The sequence below is a fragment of the Mugil cephalus genome, chromosome 4 (genome assembly GCF_022458985.1).
Source record: "Mugil cephalus isolate CIBA_MC_2020 chromosome 4, CIBA_Mcephalus_1.1, whole genome shotgun sequence".
NCBI lineage: Eukaryota > Metazoa > Chordata > Actinopteri > Mugiliformes > Mugilidae > Mugil > Mugil cephalus.
In genome coordinates this window covers 11,382,388-11,406,330 of record NC_061773.1, presented here as the reverse complement: position 1 = coordinate 11,406,330, position 23,943 = coordinate 11,382,388, and the positions used below count along the sequence as shown (strand labels likewise).

At 42.6% G+C, this 23,943-nt stretch overlaps 1 protein-coding gene across 3 annotated transcripts in view; it reads right to left on the bottom strand.

Annotated features, from left to right (window-relative positions):
- slc12a5a (solute carrier family 12 member 5a) overlaps positions 1 to 23,943 on the bottom strand; it is a 137,774-nt gene that overhangs the window by 81,843 nt on the left and 31,988 nt on the right. The window contains exon 1 of one of the 3 annotated variants that reach the window (XM_047582609.1): positions 4,784 to 5,432. The exons of the other annotated variants lie outside the window; for them this stretch is intronic. Coding sequence (XP_047438565.1) covers positions 4,784 to 4,838 — 55 coding nt within the window. The 5' untranslated portion in view covers positions 4,839 to 5,432. Of the gene's footprint in view, positions 1 to 4,783; positions 5,433 to 23,943 lie in introns of those variants that run through there. 3 annotated transcript variants of the gene reach the window in all.

Sequence of the window (23,943 nt, the reverse complement as noted above, 5' to 3'; positions counted from 1 at the left end):
CATCCATTATATCTGGACACCCACTGCTGATGGCGAGCGTACTCTAATTAGCAAGAATACCCATTCATTGTGAAGTAAGCCATTGTATCCATGTTTCATTAATACCCACCTTTATTAAATTCAATTAAGCAATACGTAATTATCATCTATCTTTGGATTTCATGAGCCACTTGTACCATGGTGGATGATGCAAAACAGCACTTACTTATGAGCAGATTTTTAGGAGTGTGGCACAGGGTAAATAACTTTAACATAAACAAAACAGAGAGGTAACACAAGCAAAACTAATTTTCAGTTCCATTTATTTCTGCATGACATGGAGTTTTTCTGTATGGAAGGCAGTGTCTAATGAGTTATGCAGTGTATAGTAGTGTCCTTCTAAGCAATTTGCTTGGTTAACATGGTAACTTGACCTATACAGTACTACACTGCAGGCTAACAGGTCTATGTGTTTGTCTACTCATGCGGAGCTGATACACTTAAGCACCAAACTACAGAAAATGCATTTTTTTTGTGTGTGTGTGTGCGTGCAGTCAAAGAGCTACCTTTCCAAGTAACAAGTGCCTGTGGTTCTGTATTAGCCAGCAGTCTCTCTCACTTACAGTGCATTTCTGTTTCCGCTCTCTCCCCATTCACAGTGGACAAGTCGCAGAGTGCGTAGACAGAGAATAATGACGTTGAGCGCGCACAACAACTGCTTCCCGAGGAGAGAAGCCCCAGGGAGTGTTTTGCAGTATTATGCAGTCAGCCATAACTAAAACATCATTACAACCCCATTCACAACCCGGACTGAGCACACAAACCGGACGGAGAGAGGAGATGAAAAGATGGATGGATGGATGGAGCTAATGGTTAATTCAATATCAAATAATCTTCTGGTTATTTCCTCAATTAATCTCCAAATGTTTTGCACTAAATGTCAGAAAAACTGTTAAACAAATGTCACTTATAATTTGTCGCTGCTCAAAGCGTTTACCACCATGTGCAACAATGGATTCGCATTCCTCACAACTGAACAATGGGATCAGACAGTGGTTGGCAATTTAATTTATTTCTAGAATCACTTTTTATTCATTTTCTGTTCAAATCAACTAAACCCTCCTGCTCTTTATGAACCGGACAGAATGGGCAGATCTAGTAGATGGAGAAGAACATGAAGAGCTACCGTTAGATTTGATGCATTTAACACCAATATCTCCATATTTAATCTACAATTTTATCATCCATTTTAAATATGTTAGCCTTCACAGACGATTGCTTTCAGCCTCCTCCTACATAAAACAGCATCATAAATATGTGAAGCTGATTAAACACTAATGGCAAGCTGTGTTTTTTACGTTTCTTATATGAACTCATAATCCTGAATTTTCTCATTAAGTTAAGCTCAAATTTTCTATACTCAGCATTTGATATTCAGTTTCCAAGTTGTGTTATACGAGACCTATATGTTAGGCTTCGTTGGAGATTAAACTATGAGGCTGATAGTGACATCTCATTATTGGCTACATTTACAAGTGGAAGGTCTACAGGAAGTATAACAGATATTTCAACAGACACATCGACCATACCTTTTTGTGTCGGTAAAGTTAGTTATGTATGTACAGGCTGCTACTCTGCACAGCAGTAATAAAATGTATTTTGTCTAAAAGAAGCAATAACGTTTCCAAAGTTTACTAAATGGCTCTCTGGAGAGTGGATGGTGACCCCTCTGGACTGAGCCAACTATCCGCTGTCAGCTGAGCCCTGTTGAGCCAACAACGTTCTCCGGGCACAATTCGTCAGCAATATTCAATTATGCACGCTTAACAAAAATGCACTCCACGTTAAACGCACTCATTAACCCACACCGAATACGATGAACTGACATGTTATAAGTAACTTGAATGAATAAAAAATGATAAAAAATACATAAATAGAAAAGTCATTAGCAAAAAGACATTAGCAAACATTTGGTGAAGTAACATGAAATCACTACCACTTGCTAACAAGAATCCAGGCAGTTGAACACTAACAGCTCCTCTCAATAGTTCACCATGACCAGTGAGTGGTCTGCCAGTCACAGACAGCGTTTACACCAGCCTATCATTGTAATAATGACAATAACATAGGGTTACACATTTCTGTAGTTTCTTTGTCACAGTGCTGCAAATTTGTAAAGTGACTTACTACTGAGTAAAAGGAAGCTAAACACACTATACCACAGTATCACTCTACACCTGCCAGGAAGGAGATGAATGACTCTTCAACCCATATTGCCACCCATCTCTCTGCATCACTCCATCTTTCAGACAGCAACAGCTTCCCCCTCTTGCGTTTCAGAAGCGCTCTGCCATTAAACCGTTCCGCCACTGCAAAAGGACTACTAAAGACTCACCTTCCTTTGAACTCTCGATTGCATTCCTCTGCTCCAGAGATAAGGATCTGCACGTGATGAACAATGTGGTGGGAGGGCAGCGCACCAACTTATGAATATGTAAATGTGGTTTTTCATGCCGTTCTTTTAGTTCTCTTACATACTTTTTGTATTTTTTAAATTTTAATTATCCCTTTCATTTTGCCTATAGGGTGCAAAAATAGACCTTTATAAACACAAACACCTCCACCCTGATGCAGCGTGTAACTCTCCCAGGCAGTAACCCAACCATGTAATGAAGGCTGCAAATCAGCACCTTGGACAGCGCTACGCAGCCCTGTGTGAGAGAGAGAGAGAGGAGGTGGGGGGGGGGGGGGGGCATGTTCAGCACAGAGGGGCAGCGGACAGCGACAGCCTCTGACATTCCTACTGTGAAGAGATGAAAAGGCCCCCCTATCAGGGGCTGCCCTGCATAGCGCTGATGACTAAACACCCTTATTCAGGTTGTTGCACAGCTAGCTTAGCGGAGCTGTGATTCAGATGAAAGAGTTGGAGGGGACGGGGCTGTGTGTGTGTCTGTGTTTGTGTGCGTGAATGAGGCCCCATCCTGAGAGATGTTGCCACTGCAGAGTGACGAAAACAGATAGACGGGGAAGAAAGTGACATGCAGAGAAACGGAGACAGACGACTTGGAAGGAGGTGGTAGTCTCAACATGGCTCTGTGCATGTTACATGTACTGCGTTTCCCTGCTACAAATAGTCAAGGGGACAGTCTCACATCTATGTGTAGCTGGGGATTTCATGAAGCTACAACCACAAACAGGACACAGTATGGACATGTGTTAACTTTCCAACGGCCCATGGATGCCTACACACTCGGTAGAGGCACACAGAGACAGCGATGCTCAAGTAATTGTATTAGCTCAACACTCTGCACACGCCGTTATGTGGTTTTATGTCACGCTCGCTAACCTGCCCTTGATGGCTCCAATTTGTCGCACTTATAAACGAGGTCATGCATCACACCCGCCGCCGACCTCTCACAACTGTTGTCCGCGGTTCTTTGCGCACCATTGCAATCCCCCCCCCCCCACTACCAAAAAAAAAAAAAAAAAAAAAAAAAAGGGGGGAAAAAAAGAGATGCCCGCATTAAGTTAAATATTCATGTTCCCAGCGCCGGTCTATTTTTATCATTAAGCCCTCACAGGTAGGAAAAGCAGTGTAGTGACTGTTCTCTCATCTGCAACCTGTCTCTCCAGTTTGTCCCTTAGAACCCAGGACTGGGAGATTTGTGCAGAATGGGAGAGATGAAAGCTCGAGACTACAGTCAAGGCAAATATAGAGAGCAAAGGGGGGAAAAAAGAGGGCAGTGAAGGAGAGAGTCGATTCTTAAAAGAGAGATGTGTGCAGAGCTACAACAATCTGTGACATATAGACAGAATAATAAGAAATTCTGCTGAGCACCTGCACGGGCATCTGCAGAATTATCCTCTCTTTCAACGATTCCCTGAATTATTTTTTTTATTTATTTATTTTGCCAGAACTGGAGTTACAAGAGACTAAAACTGCATTCATGATTTGTTCTAAAATGTACTCGCCACAGGCACCAAGATGAGCCGGTTTAATTTTTTAACCTGCGCCTGAGATATGTGCAGTAGGTGTAAGGGCTCTCGCAACACAGCTCTCTGCGCCGACCAGCAACCTACAGGTTCTCTCCTGAAACCCTGCAGAGCCCGAGGTCTGGGCTGAGCGCAGGGGATTGGACGGAGGTCTGATTTTGACAGCTGGGGGTCGATGGGATTAGAGGCAATGGCGGCTTGGTATCGGTAATTTTTAGAGTGCGTCTTTATGCGTGCGCCCGTGCGAGCGATCGCCCATACCACACCGCCCGTTCAAAGAGTGCCATATGCGGCGGGGATATTTACGTTGCAATGAAGAACAGATCAACCACTGCATGGCTGCACCATGAAACGCTCTATACACATTGTGCACGTGCGTATGTTTATTTGCGCGCGTGTGTGAATGTGCGTGTTGCTGGGGTCCATGTGTGCGGGTGTCAGTGAAAACGAGTGCACGTGCGTGTGCTGGACAGAGCTGTAATGCCCTTATGCTCACCATCCATGGTATGGAGCGAGCCCATTACTATTCCTGTCACAACAGCCTTGCAGTAAGAGCAGCACCAGAGGAGGCAAGCGGGCCGACCACCGAACAGTTTCGAAAAACCCACAAACGCACGCAACCCACTTCGACCCGGTGGCGTGCGCGTACGTAAATCAAGCATGTTTCGTGAAATATTTCTGTGCAACATACATGCGCTCGCTGCGTGTGTGGGCAGCCTCTGCACGTCTTGCATCGCCATGTGAACATTACCCTATTTATGCATATCAGGTCATGTGTTTGTGTGACTGCGTGACACATCCCATCACTCACCCTGGCTTTGCGCTCCCCCGTCCCCCTCCTCTGTGTCGGTCAGGTTGTTAAGCATACCGGCTCCTCTACCGTCCTCTTCCTCTGCTGCGGAGCGGTGTCACCGATCTAGCCCTCGGCGGCTCTCCCTGCGCTCCACGCACTGTGATGCAGCCACAGAAATATGTGGGGAAGCGGCGTAGAAAATATGCCAGCCGGATCCTCCTCGCTCCTCTTCGCTCCTCGCTGCCGGTAGGATGCACGGAGAGAGGCAGCAGAAGAGAGAGAAGGATTTTTTTTTTTTCCCTCTCTTTGTGGATCCTCCTCTTGACGTCTCTTCTTCGCTGGCTTGTAAGCGTGACTCTCTCTCACTCTCTCTCTGTTGCTCCCTCTCTCTCTTCCTCTACACTAGGAGGAGGAGGAGGAGGAGGAGGAGGAGGAGGGAAGCTGCAGGAGTTTGGTGGATGATGGAACGCCTGAAAGCAGCACACTTGCTCAACTGCCTCCTTCTTTCCTTCTCTTTGCCTTTTTTCTGTCTTTGTCACTGCTGATCTCAATCTCATCCACTGCTAAAACACTCTCCCCATCTCACATGACGCTGCTCAGTCATCGCAGCAGCCAAACCGATTGCATATTCAAGCAGTGGTGTAATCCCTTCTATGTCTATTTCTCCCCTCCCTTCCTGGCTCCCTCTTCGCATCGCGCCTGTCAGACCTAGAGGTGATTGGGGAAGCAGAATTGATGCTGTACGAAGAGCGAGCGGGCGGCAGCCTCGCTGCTCTCATGTTTTCCGTCCACAGAGGTGCATTATGCAGCGGCTTCTCCTCCTGTCAGCTTTGTAATAAGCCGCCGCGCTCACCCTCTACTCTAATGTCAGATGCAAATAGACCACCGCTTTCCTTCAAGGGATGAACCGTCCCGATCAACATCATCTGTATGCAGTTATGATAAACACGGAGAGCCATGTACTCAGGTGCACACACACACACGCACACACACACGCACACACACACACACACACAACACACACACACACACACACACACACACACACACACACACCCCTATCACACCACCTGATATGTCGCATGTCACACTACACAAACACACTCCTATCACCTTGTGTACGTGCACTAAAAAACAAGCCTGTTCCTTATGTTTCACATTTCCTTTCAATTTTAATCCACCTGCACGGAGCACAGACATTTGGTTCCATATGACGAAACCTGCACACTGTATAGCAGCCACTCAACGCTGAAGCCTCACCGTCAATTAGAACGATCTCATTTTGATCCATGCAGATTCATTTTGTTGTGGTACACTGTGTACTCTGCGCAAATTTGTGTGTAGTATGAAGACACCCTGTGCGTGTGAGTGTGTGTGTGTATATTTGTGTTCCAGTGGTTGCAATTCCACACCAGAGATATGAAAGCAATTAATCTTGGTTTTAGTCATGGTAACGCTGATGCACAGTGTAGATTTCAACGATAAGAGGGCGAAAATATAAGTGCATGCTCGGCCCCGGTGAATAAATTTATTACCGATGTCTCATGCAAAACTGGTTTTGTCAAGGTACAATTACCTTGACAAAGAACCGGCACCCCGAAGCTTGGCAATAAATTTCTTAACTGAGCTGTGTGTAAAGATACATTTCTCTGTCTTGGTTCATTAGTATTCACAACATCGTAGCCAGCAGTTTGTAACAACAAAAGATCTCTGTGAACTAAATTACGACATTCGATGATGACAGATTTGAAACATTCAGGACCTACGACTGTGACGTGACCAGCCGACTCTTCTTTGCAGCATTCTCTTTGGTACAGTGAGACGATATCAGACAACTTTGTTTTTTTGTGGTGACCAGGAAGGCAAACTCTGTTGTTTGGTAAACAGGACACACGCATTACTAATAACCCAGGCTAATTGTTTACTGTCATAATGAGTATTTTGCTGATGTGTGCACAATACTTACATAATTAATTCTAATAGCAGTGTGCTCTCAATTCTGATAAAGCGCTCTAGTTTATGCAGTTTGCTGCTGTAAAACACTAGCTGCTATATAGAGATGTAGCACCAATCCATACTACTGATGAATGTCTTGCCCTGCAACAGTTGCTGCTGGCTCATTTACTAACCACCGATTGATCATTACAGCTGTCGTTCCAATGGATGGAAGACTGGTAAATGGTTAACTTAATTCTTTATGGTGGTTGCCAGGAGCCTGTTTCCTCGCCTGCCACGCTTGGGGCTGTTCCTGTCTGCCTGTGGTGCTGCCGTCCCTTGGGTCCCTTCAGCCTGGGCGGTCGGACGTGGCGCACTTAGGTGTGGAGCCCGCCTCTCTCTGCCCCGGTCCTCAACAACTTGTGTGTGTGTGTGTGAGCGTGACTGTGTACATGTGTGTGTCTCTGTATGTTTGCGTGCACATGTAGGTGTAAATGTGCTGATATGTGTCTTTATGTGCATATACAACGAACAAACTGACCGTGATGTCACCCATTGGATTCTGAACCGTGAAAATGAAGCCTGAAGATGTTGGATGAGCTCTACCGACCGACCCCGCTGAGTCTCCGCTACCTGTTAGCTCAGGCTACTGCTACTGGGCGGGTGAGTGTGGGGCTATATAAGTAAAGTTTGATTTGATTTGTAACATATACTCAGTGATTATAAGTTGTTTTTGTTTAAGGTTTACAGTAGATCTAAATAAACATCTAGCAACACTAGCATAAGCTATAAACGCTGTGCCAGGGGTCATCACCTCAAGCTACAGTATGTAAGAAAACATTTTAATGGGGACACAGACGAGTGAAATGAGTTGCGCAAACATGTCTTCTTAATACTGATTGTGGTCCCAAAGTTGAACTCAACATTTTCACTCCACCGGTCCGCCTAATCAGCCGCAGCGTTACAAAGTTGCATCATTGCTGCGGCTGTCGAATAGAGCATTTAATCAGCCCGCATTCACTCTGGCTTCCACATATAGTCTCACATTTCCTCCCAAAAGAGACGGTGTGATCATCACCACCCGTCTCACTCTGTGCATTTTTTAAATGTCGCCAAACATTAACAGTACAAAGCTCGCACATTGATATTGCTGCTCTGTGGGAGCTGGCTGACTTTTTTTTTTTTTTTTTTTTTTTTCCCATGCAAAAACAAACCAGCTGACGTTAGCCAGCAGACTGCCAAATCTCTTTTTTTATTAAGACCGGAACAACGTAGGCAATGGGCCAACTGTAAATTTGAGAAATATCATGTTTTACAGTGTTGAGCAATGCTAGATCTTGTTTGACAACGCTGACCTTGAAACGGAGCTGCTTTGTGACATGGTGAATTCATTAGCATTTTCTAAATCAATAGGTCAGAATGCATTGAATTGAAAATCTTTTAAAAAGGGCAGCTGTGTGTGGCATGCAAGTATCTATGGATCTTCTCCGTTGACTCACTTTTGGTGTAGTTACTAATGTGTACATTTTGAGTATGATACACAGGAAACCATCCACAAATTTGCAGATGGTTGAAATGCCGAGTGCTCAATACATCACATAAACAATATGGATGCGCCACGCAGCTGATGGCGAAGAAATACCTCAACCTTAGGATGTCCGCTAACCACTTGGACCGTATTCATCCTCTCTGCTGGATGTTTGAATAGAGCCTTTCATTGACCCTCTCCTCTCTCTGTGATTATACAAAACATTAAGTCACCTGCCACATGAAATGTCAAACAGAGCTGGTGTTGGTACTCGAATTGTGTTGATGTGATAGAAAACTCACGCATTTTGAAAGACCGACGGCCAAATGCACGTTGGATGACGGATTTATGTTCTTCAAGCCAATTAGAAAGAGGAATGTACGTGTAAAATGGCAGACAAGCACCGAGTGCACTGGAGCAAAGGGACCTGCTGGCACAGCAGCTGTTTTTCCAATGGAGAGTACGAACGAGCAGAAGGTTCAGATACAATATTCAACATTGAAGAAAATCCATGGAGGATTAGGATATAACACAGAGAAGTTGTAAAGGTCGACTTTAGAATGCATTCTTGAACAGCACAGAATAATGTTATTTCCAGCTATTAACTATTTAGCAGGTTGAGGTCATTTTTTACACTCTTGTCTATCATTTCAGGAAGTTAATATAATGTTGATGCATGTTCAAGGGTCTTTTTTTTTTGTTTAAATTTCTTTTTAGTTAGTTATTTAATACTGTAGAAACAGGATGTGACATAACGGTGACCACCAGTTGCCATGCCAACGTTGAGAGTTGTAAAAACAATTTTAAAGACTCCCGGCAGACTGCCTATATCCCCGGGAAAATAGCATCAGTTTGGCCAACACAAGGACGTGGGGACATGCTGTCCATATTTATACAATATGGTCTGGACACAGCTTTGGCTCAGAGAAAGGAGGACATACTTTAAGTGTGCTGTTGTATTTCAAGTCCAAGGTTTCTGGAGAAACTTTCAAATTCTGCAATTCACTTCACTGTCGTTTTGACCAATCGCGGAGGCCAGAAATTCTCATTATACAGTTCAGATTTTCTGTGGGCACTATTCTGTGCATGTACTGCTGACTCACTCAGGCATTTAAAGGCCTTCTCATTTCTTAAGCGGCATGGCTCACTGACAACTTAACAGTATCTTGTCTACAAACAGGTTCCTGTTATTGGATTAGCGCAAACCTTTAGAGCAATCAGACGCTGCCAAAAGGAACTCGCTGGGTACTCTATGGGCGGTGGAAAGAGTTTCTTATAAAACAAAAGTGGATGCACACCACAACATTACGCTGCTAAAATTAGGAGCCTTCTCTTTGGTGCCTGTGTGTAAGAGTGACAAAGTGCGCTGGAGGCCTTGAGGTTTTACAGGCAACTTGCAAATTTGGCAAATAAATAAATACAAAAAACCTGTGCAGCTCTTCAGAGGTGGCAAAGAGAAAGGGAAACATAGAATGAAAACTAGAGGAAGCTGAAGGGGACACTGACATATTAGAGCTTATTATGCATAAATGTTGATGTATGATTTTCATTTTCCTGAAGTTGTACCTGTTATCAGTCCCTGATTACATGCGTGTGAGCGTGCATTCATGCTTCAATATACCTGCGTGCATGTGCAATTTCGCTTGTATGTCATGTCTTGTTCAGAGGAGTGCTCCTACCAATTAATCACTATTTCAAAAGGGGTTTTGAAACAGAAAGGCTAAATTTACATTCTCAAGAGTTCAACTGCGGGCTCATTTAAATGTCATGAGCCTCGAGTGGGGCTCTGAACAGGAGCCGGAAAGGGACGATCTTTGCTGAGTAATGTTTCACTAAACAGATCCTTGCTAAGGTCTGCTTCGCTCAAGAGCTCACTAATGAAGAAGAGGAACTCACACAATAGTTTTAACGACGACAGGCAATGGTCAAAAGAAATTCAATTATGTTTTTGTAGAGGTCTTGCTGACCTCCACTGATGACAATCGAAAGTGACACAAGGGGAAAGGAGAGGAGGCAGAGAGTGAGGTGAATATGAGGGATATAAGGAGTAAAATGATGTGAGCAATGGGAGAGAAGAAATGGGGGAGAAGACATTTGGCACGAACTGTAAGATGTGCAAGGAGCAGGGTTTATTGTGCCCTAAACAAAACATCCAAAATGATGCTTAACTAGACTGTACTGTGCACTAAAATGAAAAAAAAAACACTGTAATCGAGATGATTGACTGTGGTTATTATAAATTTTTCAGTAATTAAATAAATAAAAACAAAAAGTACAATAATCTACAGCACTGTATGTTGAATAGTATTTGAATTCATTTTGGTAAATGTGCTTATTGGATTGCTCACTGAGTGTTACATAAGAAGATTAAAATCACACTGGTTAATATAAAACTACAGCCACATGCAGCCCTTTAATTAAAGACACGTCTGGTGCTGAAACTAAATCATCTCATCTGAAACTCACTCGTAGTATAGCACTGATTTGTGCGAAATCTAATGAATGCTGGTTATGCAACTCCTCCTCCACGAGTCCCTTCTGTGCAGGTCATTTTTAACATTGCATGAAGTACAACAATAAAGTTTTCCTGAAGCTGATGAAACCAGATGAAATTACTCCATGAGGGGAAATGCCTGGATAGAGGACGCGGGAGGCGGGTGGAAAGTAGTTCAAAGCGGTTTACACGCGTCGCCGTCATCGGCGGCTCACGGCTGTGAATTTGTGTTCACACTTACAGCGCCTCCCGAAACTTCGTGTGAAAGAGCCCTTGTATTGATATCATCGTTGAATATTTTATCACACTTTCGAGGAGGAGAGCTGGTCCACCTGATTGTCAACACTGTACACAAGCAAAGACGCTCGTGAGATGAGATGCGGACGAGAATGCCGAGTGAAAACGGATTTCCGAATGCGTACGTGTTTCCACTGTTTCTTATGTGCTCCACAACTGTACACGAAAGGAGGAGCCACAATAGCCCATGCAGTCACTCCACAGCACAGCCCAGCTGGTGAGGTTTGTACCAAATCCCTTAGACTCCATCTCTTCACAATGACGCGCTGCTGAAGCTCCTTTGAATGTTGCAGGAGGAGAGAAAGCCAGGGGACAACCAGTTCCAACCTGCAGTTTCAGTAGCAGCGCCTCTCCTTATAGTGTGTTGCAGTGTCTTGGACTCCAGCCAGATCATTATGGTCTGTCTGAGCACCTCCAGACATTGACAAGGGCATGCAGCATTTTACAGCATCTGGCATCTAAAAAAACAAAAGCCTCGGACACTGGATATGACTTCAGTTGGACACATAAAGAAAGAGACCAAGGCGAAACTGATCAGGGAAGCTTGAATCACAGTTCTCTGCTACTGCTTCCCAAGTGGACGCCTAGAAGTGCCATAAAAAAAAAAATGAAATGAAGCAGCATTTGCAATATTGTCTTTGAATTTTCTTTGAAATTAAAAAAACATTATGACTGAGAAAGGGCACTTTTGCTTAAACAGCAGCAGCACAGCACAGCCTCACTTAGCCTGAGTCGCACAAATCCAAGCCACTATTTTAATTGACAAATGTACAGCGATTAAAACGAGTTGATGGCTGCTTCACGCCAATGCAGCATCGGGCTGATTCTGACATTTTTTACAGGCGCGTTCATTCAAAAAGCCTCAAATCTTTACTCGACGACTGGAATAAATCTAATTGAAGCCGCGTCGTGATAAATAATTCATTTAGTCTTTTTCTCTCAGAGCTATTTTGGGAATTAAATATGCAAACATCAAAATTGATGCTCATAAATGTACTGCGTGGCTGATGTACACACGCTGTTATGTCAGAGCCACCGTGAAACAATTTGAGGAGGACAATGCTCAAGCACTTCTGCTGATGAGTTTGGCTCGATTAGATTTCCCATGTGTCTTATTGTCTCTCTCTCACTCCCTCTCTCTCTCTCTCAACTGTAAATCTGATCAACCTCTTCTGAAAGAACCACCTAATATCCTCCTACAGCCAGCCCTAGGACAATTACAGGCACACTTGCATACACAAACACTACAGGGTATATTTACCGGTTTACGTGTGTAAGATTATGTTAGGATGAGCTCAGGAAAATTACATGGTAAGTATTTGAATTTAGCGCTGGTCTCCTGAGAGGTAATTGACAGAGGGCTGTGGATGATAACAGATGTTATTCCAGGCAGACTGAGTAAATTCCATCTACTGTTGCCCATCACTTTACCTGGCACTGCCCAATCGAATAACGCGTTTACACCCACTGTGTCAATTCTCTTTATTGGATCGACCCCCTCTTTTTTTTGAAATTTGTCCTTCACAAACAAATCTAATCACAACTTTGTCCTTTGCGAAAGGAGGATTCTGCAACACGGAAGAACTACTCAGAGCATCGTCATCGGATACGAGCGGGAGACGCGTTCTTGTTAGCGCAAGTTGATGTGATATCGTCATATAACTTAAGATAACGTGTTGTTCAAAGCGGCGTACAGTGTCAGAGATTTGTTGAGTGGTTGAAACCTGCAGGGTAAGCAGAACCTCTTAGCCCTCTGAGGGGCTGTGAAGTAATTAATCTGAGAATAGCCGCAGCAGTCTCGAGAAATGAACCCCGCATCTGACAAGGCTTTGACTGTGAGACAGACATCTGGAAGATGCAGGAGAGATTCTTGTAGCCTCGGCAAGAAGAGTGCGAGGAGATCAAAGCGGCCTGTCGATGTTCCGACACCGCAGAGCCGGGCTTTTGTTTGCTCTAAACATGTTTTATCTGATGAGGCCTGCCAGCCAATCTCAGATTGTTGTCTTTCTAATCGCATAATCCTTCCACGGCAGCCTCTGGCTATCAGAAGAAAAAGCTCACAAAAAACTGAAACTGAAAAACACTGAGGTCATAAACACTCGCACTGTGCCAAGTGTGTTAAAGGCAATGCATTGTACAGGAGGAAATGTCCTCATGCGTGTCACGAAATGTACGGCAACATTATTTTCAGTGCAACATTACATCAGTCTATGCTATCCCTTTAATTTCAATCCAGTGAAAGCAGCAGATTGTCAGATTGTTTCAACAGACTTTCAATATATCAGATAGAATAAGCTGTTACATGAAAATCCTCCAGAAGGCAAAATGCTTCTGCCGTTACACTTTCCTGATGAAACATGTAACAAATATTTCTGATACACTTGACCTAATGTTTTACTGTTGTGTTGCCCTTGTGTACTGTGTTTGTAGTATTGATGCATCAGTAAAATAAACTGCTGTAATTTTTCTCTTATATTTGCATCCCTTTTATGTGCTTTCACGAACGGCCACGCGGACGCCACATTCTTGTTTGCCGAATTACAAAATTTTGTAGCATCAGACAAATCAAGTAAAAGTGGCGTATTTAATGAATATGATTTCCTGTTGCATAAGAAGCACTAATTAAAATGGAAATACTTAATATTTATTAGACCGGTGCATGAATCACTGATTAAATTTTGTATCTGCTAATGAATTAAAAGCATGTCTACAGGACGATGAGGGAATTAAAGTGGTATTAAAAGAAAAAATTATATTGGAGTAAATGTGCTTTTGTGTGCATGACTGCTATGTTGCTCATCGACGAGCGCATCTCAAATTCAGCCAGCAGCTGTGCTGAACTCTAACCCAACCCTTCCTGAACTCAGAATACAACACTTGGCAAATTTAGCAACAGCCCAGGTCTGAGCAGAAGATGAATGCAGACCGTTCTTTGTTCCTGAATTTCCAACCTACAAACTTTCAAACTGTCTGCAGGCCATTGAAGTCCGCAGGTATTGACTTCTGGTATTGACTTCTTCTTACTTCACTTACTGTACACACATACCGCACCATGTCCCACTGTAAAACAGACTGCTCAAAGAACCGCCTAATAGCCTCCTACAGTATGCCCAAGGATATACAAAGATGCACATGTAAGCACAGAAACTACAGTATACTGTATTTACCTGTTGATTTGTGGAAGCTTTTGCTAGGATGGGTCATGTAAGCCTTCTAGCACATTTACTTGTTGCACCACCTCAGTCTATTTGTATAGACTTAAATTTGGAGGAGAGACAGATACATATTCTAAGGTTCTGACACTACGCTGACATTACAACACAGATGTAACACAATTCATTTCCACTCTCCTCGTACTGTAATGCACCTCACAAAATGATCCGTGTTAGCTACATGACCTATTATGTGGCTAACTATTGTACACAGATAAATCATCTAGTTTCTTGTAAATATGTCACTCTCAGTGGACTGAATATGTAGGTAACAAAACAAAAATACACGCCGCTAACTTCCAAAGAGCAGCGGAACATCTTCTCAAAAGTCCAGTTGCCTTTTTAAACACTTTTGGGATTACCATGACCTGGATGACTGGGAACCTCCACAGACACATGCTAAAGACATGTTTGTTATTTGGAAGTGATTTAACTCGAAGGATTCTTTCTTAACAGTGTTTTGTGTTAGGTTAAAGAAATCAGCTGTAAACTCTCAAATTTTATTACGGGTCGCTAAACATATTGTTATCCTGGTTTCACCTTTGTTGAAAACACCGTGGCTTCCTGTATGTAGCTTATCACCGTGCACGTGTGTGTGTGTGTGTTTGTGTGAGGGAAGGGAGACTCTGACATCTTCCCATATTAAAAAGGTGAACCTGACAGGACTATTGAGCTGTGGCGGCAGGCAGTCCGCGCTGAAACCCCTGAAAGGTTAGATAAAGACATAGCAGGAAGAAAAGCAGCGGTGAGATGCACCTTGTACGAGAAAAAGGCACACGATAGTGGATTAGAGGCTCTGAGAGAGCAGAGATATTTCTGAAGTGCTTTTGGATTAAATCATGTGTGTGGAGCACCATGACTTCACGGTCATCCACATGTCGCCATCTTTCCCATACATCCACAAGCGCTGCATTAACTCATCCTCTCTTTTTTCTTTTTCGATTTATTCCGTTTAAGACACTGAAGAGGAGGAGGGGGGTGCATGAGGAAGGAAGCTATGACCCAGTTTAATTTTCTCCAAAGAAAAGAGATGGAGCAACAGAGAGAGAGAGAGAAAAAGATGAAGAGGAGTGGGGAGCATTGGCCCGAATGAGAACAGAAAGTAATGAGGGCTCATTTCTATGCATGGCTCTACATCTTCTGGCCTACCAACAATGATCAGCACGCCAGTGTGGTCACACCGGAGGCAATATTTCTTCTGAAAATAGCACAAAAAAATCAACCCAGTTATGTATGCAAGAAGGAGACTGGCAATATGACCGAAAAAAACAAACACTACTTTTTGTGACAGTGGAGATACATGAGCACCATCTGCGACCATCTGTAATCGCACTATGTACCGGGATCAAATGAAACGTCCTGATGGGCGTTGTATGATACAAGCCCCTTAAATAGTGCACCAATATACTGATACATCGTGTCAAGAACACGGAGGCACTGTAGGCAATTCCTTCCCCGGTGAATCATGCTGAAAGTTTCTATGTGCTGCCCATGTAAGCTGCTTTAGAGCACAGAACATCTGTTTACGTCAGAGAGGAGACACTTGACTCAGATGGGAAAGGGGCCATTTATCCAGTGTAACACAAATCAATGTTTGGTTCAGTCTGCACAGAAACATGATCACAGGGATTATCTTTAGCAAGGAGCTGGCAGCTGTAGTTGGGAAATTTGTGGAAATTACATGTAGAGGGAAAAACACACACACGTTTTAAAAATAATGAAATGATTCTCATTTTACATCCCTGATGAGATTCATTTGAAGAACTGGACATATATTTTGTGCTATTTGTGTTTTTGTTCAGAGGTTTTAAAGGGTCACTGAAGGCTTAAAGGTGTGTGGGCTTTAAGAATGTATATAGCCTTCAGCTCTGGCAGATACTACAAATAATAATAATAATACAAATAATAATTAAATAAAATTCAATCACCTTCAAGATGAGTGTATTTTTGGTCGTTTGGCTGTCGGAATATGAAATATTTTGATGTGCACAGTAGTGAGTTTGTTAGATGCTGGACAGGCAGAATATCATCTAAAAAAGGAAATATGGAAGGTTTTGTTTGTATACCTTTACTCCTGTTGTTGCTCTTTAGGAGGTAGTACCACCAATGCCTTTAGTTTATACCAGTAAAGCGCTGAAAATACAACATATGTAAATATGTATATTTATCACAGATACAGCTGATCTTGGCAAAGATGTTGACAAGTCGACTTAAAATGTAATAATGGCTTGTACATGTACTTAATGGCTAATGTGTTACTGGCTCAGTGGCATGGCCTAAATTCACTGTAAAATTTATTAGTTACACCTGTGTTTTTTTCAGCCAAAACTCACAGCATAAACCAGAAGTCACTTTTTCTATTTTTGTTGAATGAAATCACTGGTTAATGTGAACGACAACTGCCAACTACACAACCCAGATGCTAAATGCAGCTGAAATGATTTTTCCCCCTGATGACACGTACATTTACATGTACTGTAAGTGTAGTGAGTCATTTCAGCAAGAAAGCCGCAAACAAGAGCTAAAAGGAGAGTGCATCTAAGCCTTTTATTGGCCAAAATTATGTAATGCAAATGCAAAGTCGCAATGCATCTACTTGTTGTAAAAACGGGCATCTGTGTACGAGTTACCAGTAATTACAAGCTGTTTGACTATCACCCCAAAACAAACTACTACTTACCATAATGCCTCAACATAAACTCAGAGGTACGTTGGCTTGGAATTGTGCATGCAACCTAATCGGAAATCTAAAAAGGAAAAAACAAATCAGTGAATCCTCAACGAACAACAACAAAAAAAATTGCTGTTGTTTTGTGTTAAAGAGATAAAAACTGAATATATCAATGAGAAAGTATCCAACCGTACATGTTAAGCAGGCAGGTGTGATCTCTGCCCAGTTTGTAACGCACTATTTCTCATAAAAAGGGCCACGGGACACGAGGCCCGGAGCTAGAGAGCTTTAAAAAGGCCATCGTTTATCTGCTTTGTTCGTGTGCAGCTGTACACACTTACAGGGCATGCACAAACAGGTCAACGATTATGAGAGAGAATGTCTCGCGACCGACTAAATTGCAGTTTAACTTAATGTGAGCAAAACTTTCTTGAAATGCTTAAGATGAAAATCTCCTCCTTTGTTTATGATGCATCTGATAAACTTGCCCTTCGTCATCATCATCATCACCTGCTTTAAAACCACAGCTCGCAAGATACGCATTACTCATGAAAGGTCACCTCATTACAGTTCTCACATTAAGCGATTTGATGTCAATTTTACGCCACGTTGACCTTTGTTTCTATTTCTGTCTGCTCTGCTACGGTGCACCTATGCTAGTTGGTGCTAAGCTGACATTTCCACCAAAAATTCTTAATTCCACTCAGGGGGAGAAACAGTCAGACGATGAATGGGTAGTTAGTAAAGTTCACAGCCTGCTGAATTTAATGTAAGCTAGTCACAATCACAAAAGGTACTTTAGACACCATTCAGAAGATCTTTACAACCATGGCACATGATTATGTGCAGCTGTTCAAATTTCTACCAATAAACTGTGTGCAATGGCTCAACACTAAGTATAGATTATAGGAGAGCAAACGCACAACCAGCCAACAATTCTTAGTCATGGGAGGAGGCTCATGAAAATAGTCACAGATGTTGCTAATATTAACGCAGCCTTGTGTTTGTGTTAACAATAGCCCTTTAATTGCCACTTTCGTCCAGCGTTCATTTCTCAGTGTGGACTCAAAGAAAGTAGGAGAGCGAGCGACAAGTATAGCCAAGGCGACCCATGGGAGGTGGACATTTGTTGGGCTGAGATTCCATCTTTTTAGGTCACAATTTCCTGCCATTTGAGTCCACATTTCTCACCTTCTACACACCAGGGTTTTATTAAGTAACTGAGGCAAAGGTCTCATACGTCTCAACACTTTCAAGCTGCAAGCCGATTCGTCATTAGTCTGAACTTTGCAGAACATTTGGGTTTCAGGAAATAATCAGGAGTGTGTGTACTGGCATTTACTGCAAGTCTGTGGCTCATACGTTGATCAGGCATAACATTATGACCACCTTCCTAATATTGTGTCAGTCTGTCTTGTGTCTCCGAAACAGTTGTGACTCGTGAATGGACATGGGCTGTCTGAGGGTGTCCTGTGGTGTCTGACAACAGGACGTTGTTAGTGGGGACCTTTGGGTTGTATGGGTTGAGGGGAGGGGCTTCTGTGGATCAGGCTCGTTCCAGTGCATCCCAATACTTGACCAGTTTGGGGTCTAGAGAATTTCCAGTGAACCTAAGGATACTCTGGAGTTATATAACGACTCATTCACAGTTTCAGTCCGTGGGTAACATGTGTTATCGCTGCAAACAAATCACTCTGGGGAGCGACTGTAAACGGGACAACCTTCTCTAACCCGTCTCAGCTCGGTTGACTTGTTCTAGGAAGGAGTGCAACTGCTGTTTTCATACCAGCCCAAATGAACAACCCAATGGCCAGGACGCACTCCCAGGTTAGAAACAACATACTATGTGAAAACTGTGCATCAATAACAGAGTGTACATTCTTGGGGCCACACCACTGGAACAGTAAGCCAAGTGGCCACAACACAATTGGTGTGGTAGGAAGGGATCCTGCACACAATTTGACAACCTGTCGAGGGATACTCTCTTCATCATTTGTACTTGACTCAGATAGACTGTTAAAGAAGCTTGGATCCATATTTTTCTAATGAAAGTGGTAGAAAATTACGCCATGAAAACATTGTGACTATGTAAAAGGCATGTGAAAAGAGTCGCTCTGCCATGAAGCAACTTGCAGCACAGTGAAAGACCAGCAGGCTGTGTCTCATCACCTCTATAATTAACTGGCAATGGGAGTGGCCCACATCACTGGAGGAACAATGTGATTGGATCAATTGACACCTCTGGCTTGTGATAGGTGATAATGTCCTATTCTGAGTGGATAATGCAGAGGTAATCTGCCCTGTGGAGATCCCCATCATCGCAGAGGCCCCTCCAACCCCAACTCTGTTAACAACAGATAATAAGATTACACCTCAGCCCGTCGCTGATAGAATTACGTCAATATCAAGGAAGTAGATCGCATAACGTTACAGCACGCCATTGGCTTCAGAAGAACAAAAACTCTGACACTGACAGTCTGTCACCTTACCTTTGCTGTAGTGGCCATGCATCCAGAGTAAAAACACACAGCAGTGTCAGTATGATGAAATGCATTTCAGGGTCATATTTCTGCATAACTGTGCTTTCGGTATTAGAAGTTGATAAGACATTAAGGAAGTTAACTGTCAAAGAAAACTGATTTTACTACATTACAACAGACAGCCAGGGACTTTAAATTTCTTGGCAAGATCCTGCAATAGTCAAAATAAAATGTTCAAATATCTAGCTTGTTTTGAATCAATATGAATTTTTCGATAAAGAAAGAATCTAAAGGACAGCACTGACATAAAAGAGATGGATGACATACTCACTAATATTGTAATACTGTCTTTGAGACATGACAGAAAGATTTTCAGAAGTAAACACTGTCTTTGTGTTGAAAGGGAGCACGCACGCACAGTGTTTGGTGCGGCGCAGCCCCTTTTGTTCTGCAGAACTAAATTCTAAACATTAATGCAATTCCCTGTCAGCTGCAGAGGATTAAATCTCGTGATCCTACACAAAACTTTGCCCCCTCATCCGTCATCACTATTAAATTGCTGCTGCCCGAGGCTGTACATGCAGAATGGGGTTTTGCTCTATTTTCTGTGGCCAACAAAGTCACAAAAAGATCAGTCAACACAGCTGCTAAGTAAGCAGCAGGTCGTAGGACACACACAGCAAAAAACTGAACCGAGGCTATAGACAGTGAGGGATCTCGTGTTGTACCGCAAGTCTGGTGTAGAGGCTCCACAAATTAAAGGAAAAAAGCCGCAGCATGTTGCTGACATAGCGATGCTCAAGTTTTCACAGGATGGGTGTAGATCTAGGCAGCCTGAAGTGAGAGAATGTCTGCCTCTGAATCTAAATGCTATAATCTTATCTGCCCACTGGAGCAGGAAGCACAGAGGCACTAAATTCCCTTCTGGTGATTGGCTCCGGCGTCTTTGGAAGAGCTTCACTGACACACACACACACACACAGAAACACACACAGTCGCACACAGAGGATCCATCTCAAGCGTGTCTTACCCACTCACCTGAGAGTTATTGGACATCCAGAAGTGAAGAGAAAGAATTTCTCTGGTTCTCCTCCTCCGCCTTTGTAATTTAGAGCGAAGATTTCACGATAAGAAAACAGTAGTAAAACAGAGCCTTGTTTTGGGGACCTATGATCTGCTTAAAAAGGTTGTTTTTCCGCATGGCTGGCTAAAAGATGTGGTCGAGTTTCTGCAAGGCTGGTGCACAATCACAGTATATGTATGTTTACATGTATCATTTTCTTTTGTATCAGAATATTTTCTATAGATATACAAGTAACGATTATTATCAGTTTATCTAATATTTATCAATTTATTAAATCCAATTATTCAGTTACATCCTATTTATTATTCTCCCGTCGGTGAACAAATCAAGTGATTAATCTTTGCACCTTTAATAATAACACGTAAGACAAAGTGGCTAATTGTAAGATGTGTTACCAGATTCAGCTGAACCTTTGTCAGTTTTATTAAATACATTCATAAATAACATATTCAATACAGAGGTGCAAATTATTTATTCCTACGCTGATAATCAGGAATAATAATAATGATAATTTCAAATCCATGAACATTACTCCATCTCTTCATCCCCTCATGTTAATTTCCCTCCACAGATATATATCAGACAGCACTGCCTGGTGGCAGCTATATCTATTTTGATATATGAAGCTGGAAAGTTATTATTAAAAATCATTCAGAAATGCTGCAAGGAAACTACAGGCAAAACATTAAGTGGTGTGCTAAAACTATTTTGGAACAGTGACATGAGGCACACAGTGCAGAAATGTGAAGCTTTTTGAGGAGAATTTCATTGGCAGTCCCACGTTGGTGCTTCAAATCTCCCCTGTGGTGTGTACACTAATGAGCTCTCCACCGTAGCCAAGCAGGGCTTCAACTTATTAAGAGGTACTAAGCAGCTTCAGTTTACTATTAATCATGCATATAGTTAGCTGAATATCTAATAATGTATCAACATATTCTTGTGAAATACTGCAGATGACATAGAAAGTACTAGAATGAAAAACAAAATTGGAATTGGAATAGAAGTCTTTTTCCTTTATCCAGACCCAGACAGTGGACTGGTTTTAACATTTCTATTTTAGTCCTTGCACTCACCCAAACCTCTGTGGGGGTAAAGGTTGGTCTGGAGCATAAACTGTAAAAGAAAAATGGATGACACATCTCCACTTCCTCCAATTGGCCAAACTGACGTTAGTGTCCTGGGGATACAGGCCGCACCATCGTGCTGGTAGGAAGCCAGAGTCTGGTCATAGCTGTCCTGTCATGAGGCCACTAGACTCACTTCTGTCACTTCAATTAATACCGCGCCCTGCTCTACCTCTACTAGTTACATACTAGTTACATTCAAATGCTGAATTATTCACAAAGCAGTTGTCAATGGCAACTGTAAATGATCACGATGTCACATCCTGTTCTTATCTTGAAATAAATAAAGTTTGCTAAATTTTACTGATAATTTCAACATGTATCAGAAAATAAAAAATAAAAAATAAAAATATTTCACATGTATTTCAGTGCTTTAGTTTGGCCCAAGGCCCATCCACTAGCATGGAAGAGGTGGAGCTTATGACCAGTACTGCAGTCAGTCTCCAGAGGGCGCTCCACATGCCATGGCTTCACTTATGAGGAGCTGTCATGGCCTGTGGTCTGGAGTCACTCAGCTGGGAACTGATTTTGTTGAGAAATGTTGAATTGATTTTATTTACAACAAAATGACTTTGGCTGGTTGTAGAACCCATGCAGAGGTATTTTGTTCTCTGAATCTGTAGAAACACACCTCCATGTGCAAACTGTGCATTACCAGACTCAGATTTTGATTAGAACTGAGTCAACCACCCCTTGGCACAATGAGGGGTAGTTGGGAAGGGGTGAGTTATACATAAAAGTTTGATTAATGTAGAAAATGTCCCAACACATGCAATATTTAGATAGGATAAAAGTTTCATGAGAGAAGCTGAAGATAATGCATCTCTAATATGAACGTTATGGCACTTACATTTTTTACATTTGGGTCTGATACTCAGTCAGGAGAAGCTGATGACTGATCCCTGCCCTGGTTGTCAGCACCCACTCTGTCACACTGCATTAACTATGTGTTTATGTGCTGCATGTGTGTCTTTTTGTGTTACGTGCCAAATGAGAGAGGTCAAGACACAGACAGAAAAGACAGCTGCTATCATTATTATCATTTGTGTGTTTGGGTTGTGAATCAAACTGTGGGACCATATTTGTCTATTTCACTGCGTAGCAGTCCATCTGTGTCAGCTGTCTTTGATATCAGAGTGCACAACAGGAATACACATTGTGGACCTTAATGTGAAAATGGAAAATGTCATCTACCACTATCCGAGAATTGTATGACTTTTAGTCATTTTTTTGAAAAAAAAGACGATCACAAATTGACGGAGCAGATATAAATTAAGTTTTATAGTCGTCTAAACCTCAGTGCCAGTATTTACTCCCTACAACTAGCTTTAGCCGTCCATCACTTCAGCTCGGACAAGCTTCAAGGAGCCTCAAGGAGAAAGGCAACGTCTCAGACAAACTTGATGTGAGTTGGACTGAAAGTGACACAGTGAGGTCGGCCTGCACCCTGTGGCGTCACCTGTTCCCACCTGACACACAAACTGGTACAAGCTCAGTAACCAGCTGCTAAGTCAGCACAGAAAGGGGGGCAGTGGGGTCTGAGGCATGAGGCGGCGGGCCGCGGTGACAGAACCATCGGTGGAAGCCAAAGGAAGAGAAGATAAGCTGATGTGAAGTGTTTGGGAAAGTGGAAAGGACGTCAGAGAGGGGGCATTACAGAGAAGACAGAAGAGTGGTGGTGGTGGTGGCTCAATGAAGGAAGCTAAATATCTAGGTTGAACAGGAATGGGATGAGTGGGAAAGCAGCGGAAGAAAAAGATGATGTAATAGAGGGAGTGTTAAGAGGAAAAACACATCAGCCTCAAGAGCCCTTACCTCGTTGTGTTTGCGTCTGTCACATATTGGAGGGTGCACGTACCATTAAAGGGTGCGATGTAATTAAAAACTGAGTTCACACCTTTGATGCTTCTTTCAGATTTCTAACCCCATATTAACATCAGAAGTATCTTGGTCTCTGAGCTTAGAAGCTCTTTCCTCAGTCCTTGAAATGGTCCTCTATTTTACCTTGTTTTGCACAGAAGAATTCTAAGCCTGGTCCTCATGTTGGTGAAGCTGTGTTAGAAATCATTATGGCCCTTTCAGAGGTGTTGTGCTCACTGCTGGGTTCAGTGCACTGTTCAAGGATAAAGCAATAGAGTTTTACTTTGTTAATGTTTAGCAGTACAACGTCACATATAGTTAGATTATAAATAAGTAGAGGAATAAACTTAAGTTAAGCTATATTTATACACATTACCTGTCTACAACAAACTACCTCACTCTTAAAACACATCTGATCATATCATGTGTACTGACATGAGAAACGCCCCACCTTTGGGAACGTGTTTCCATCCAAGTGCTCAACACAAAACAA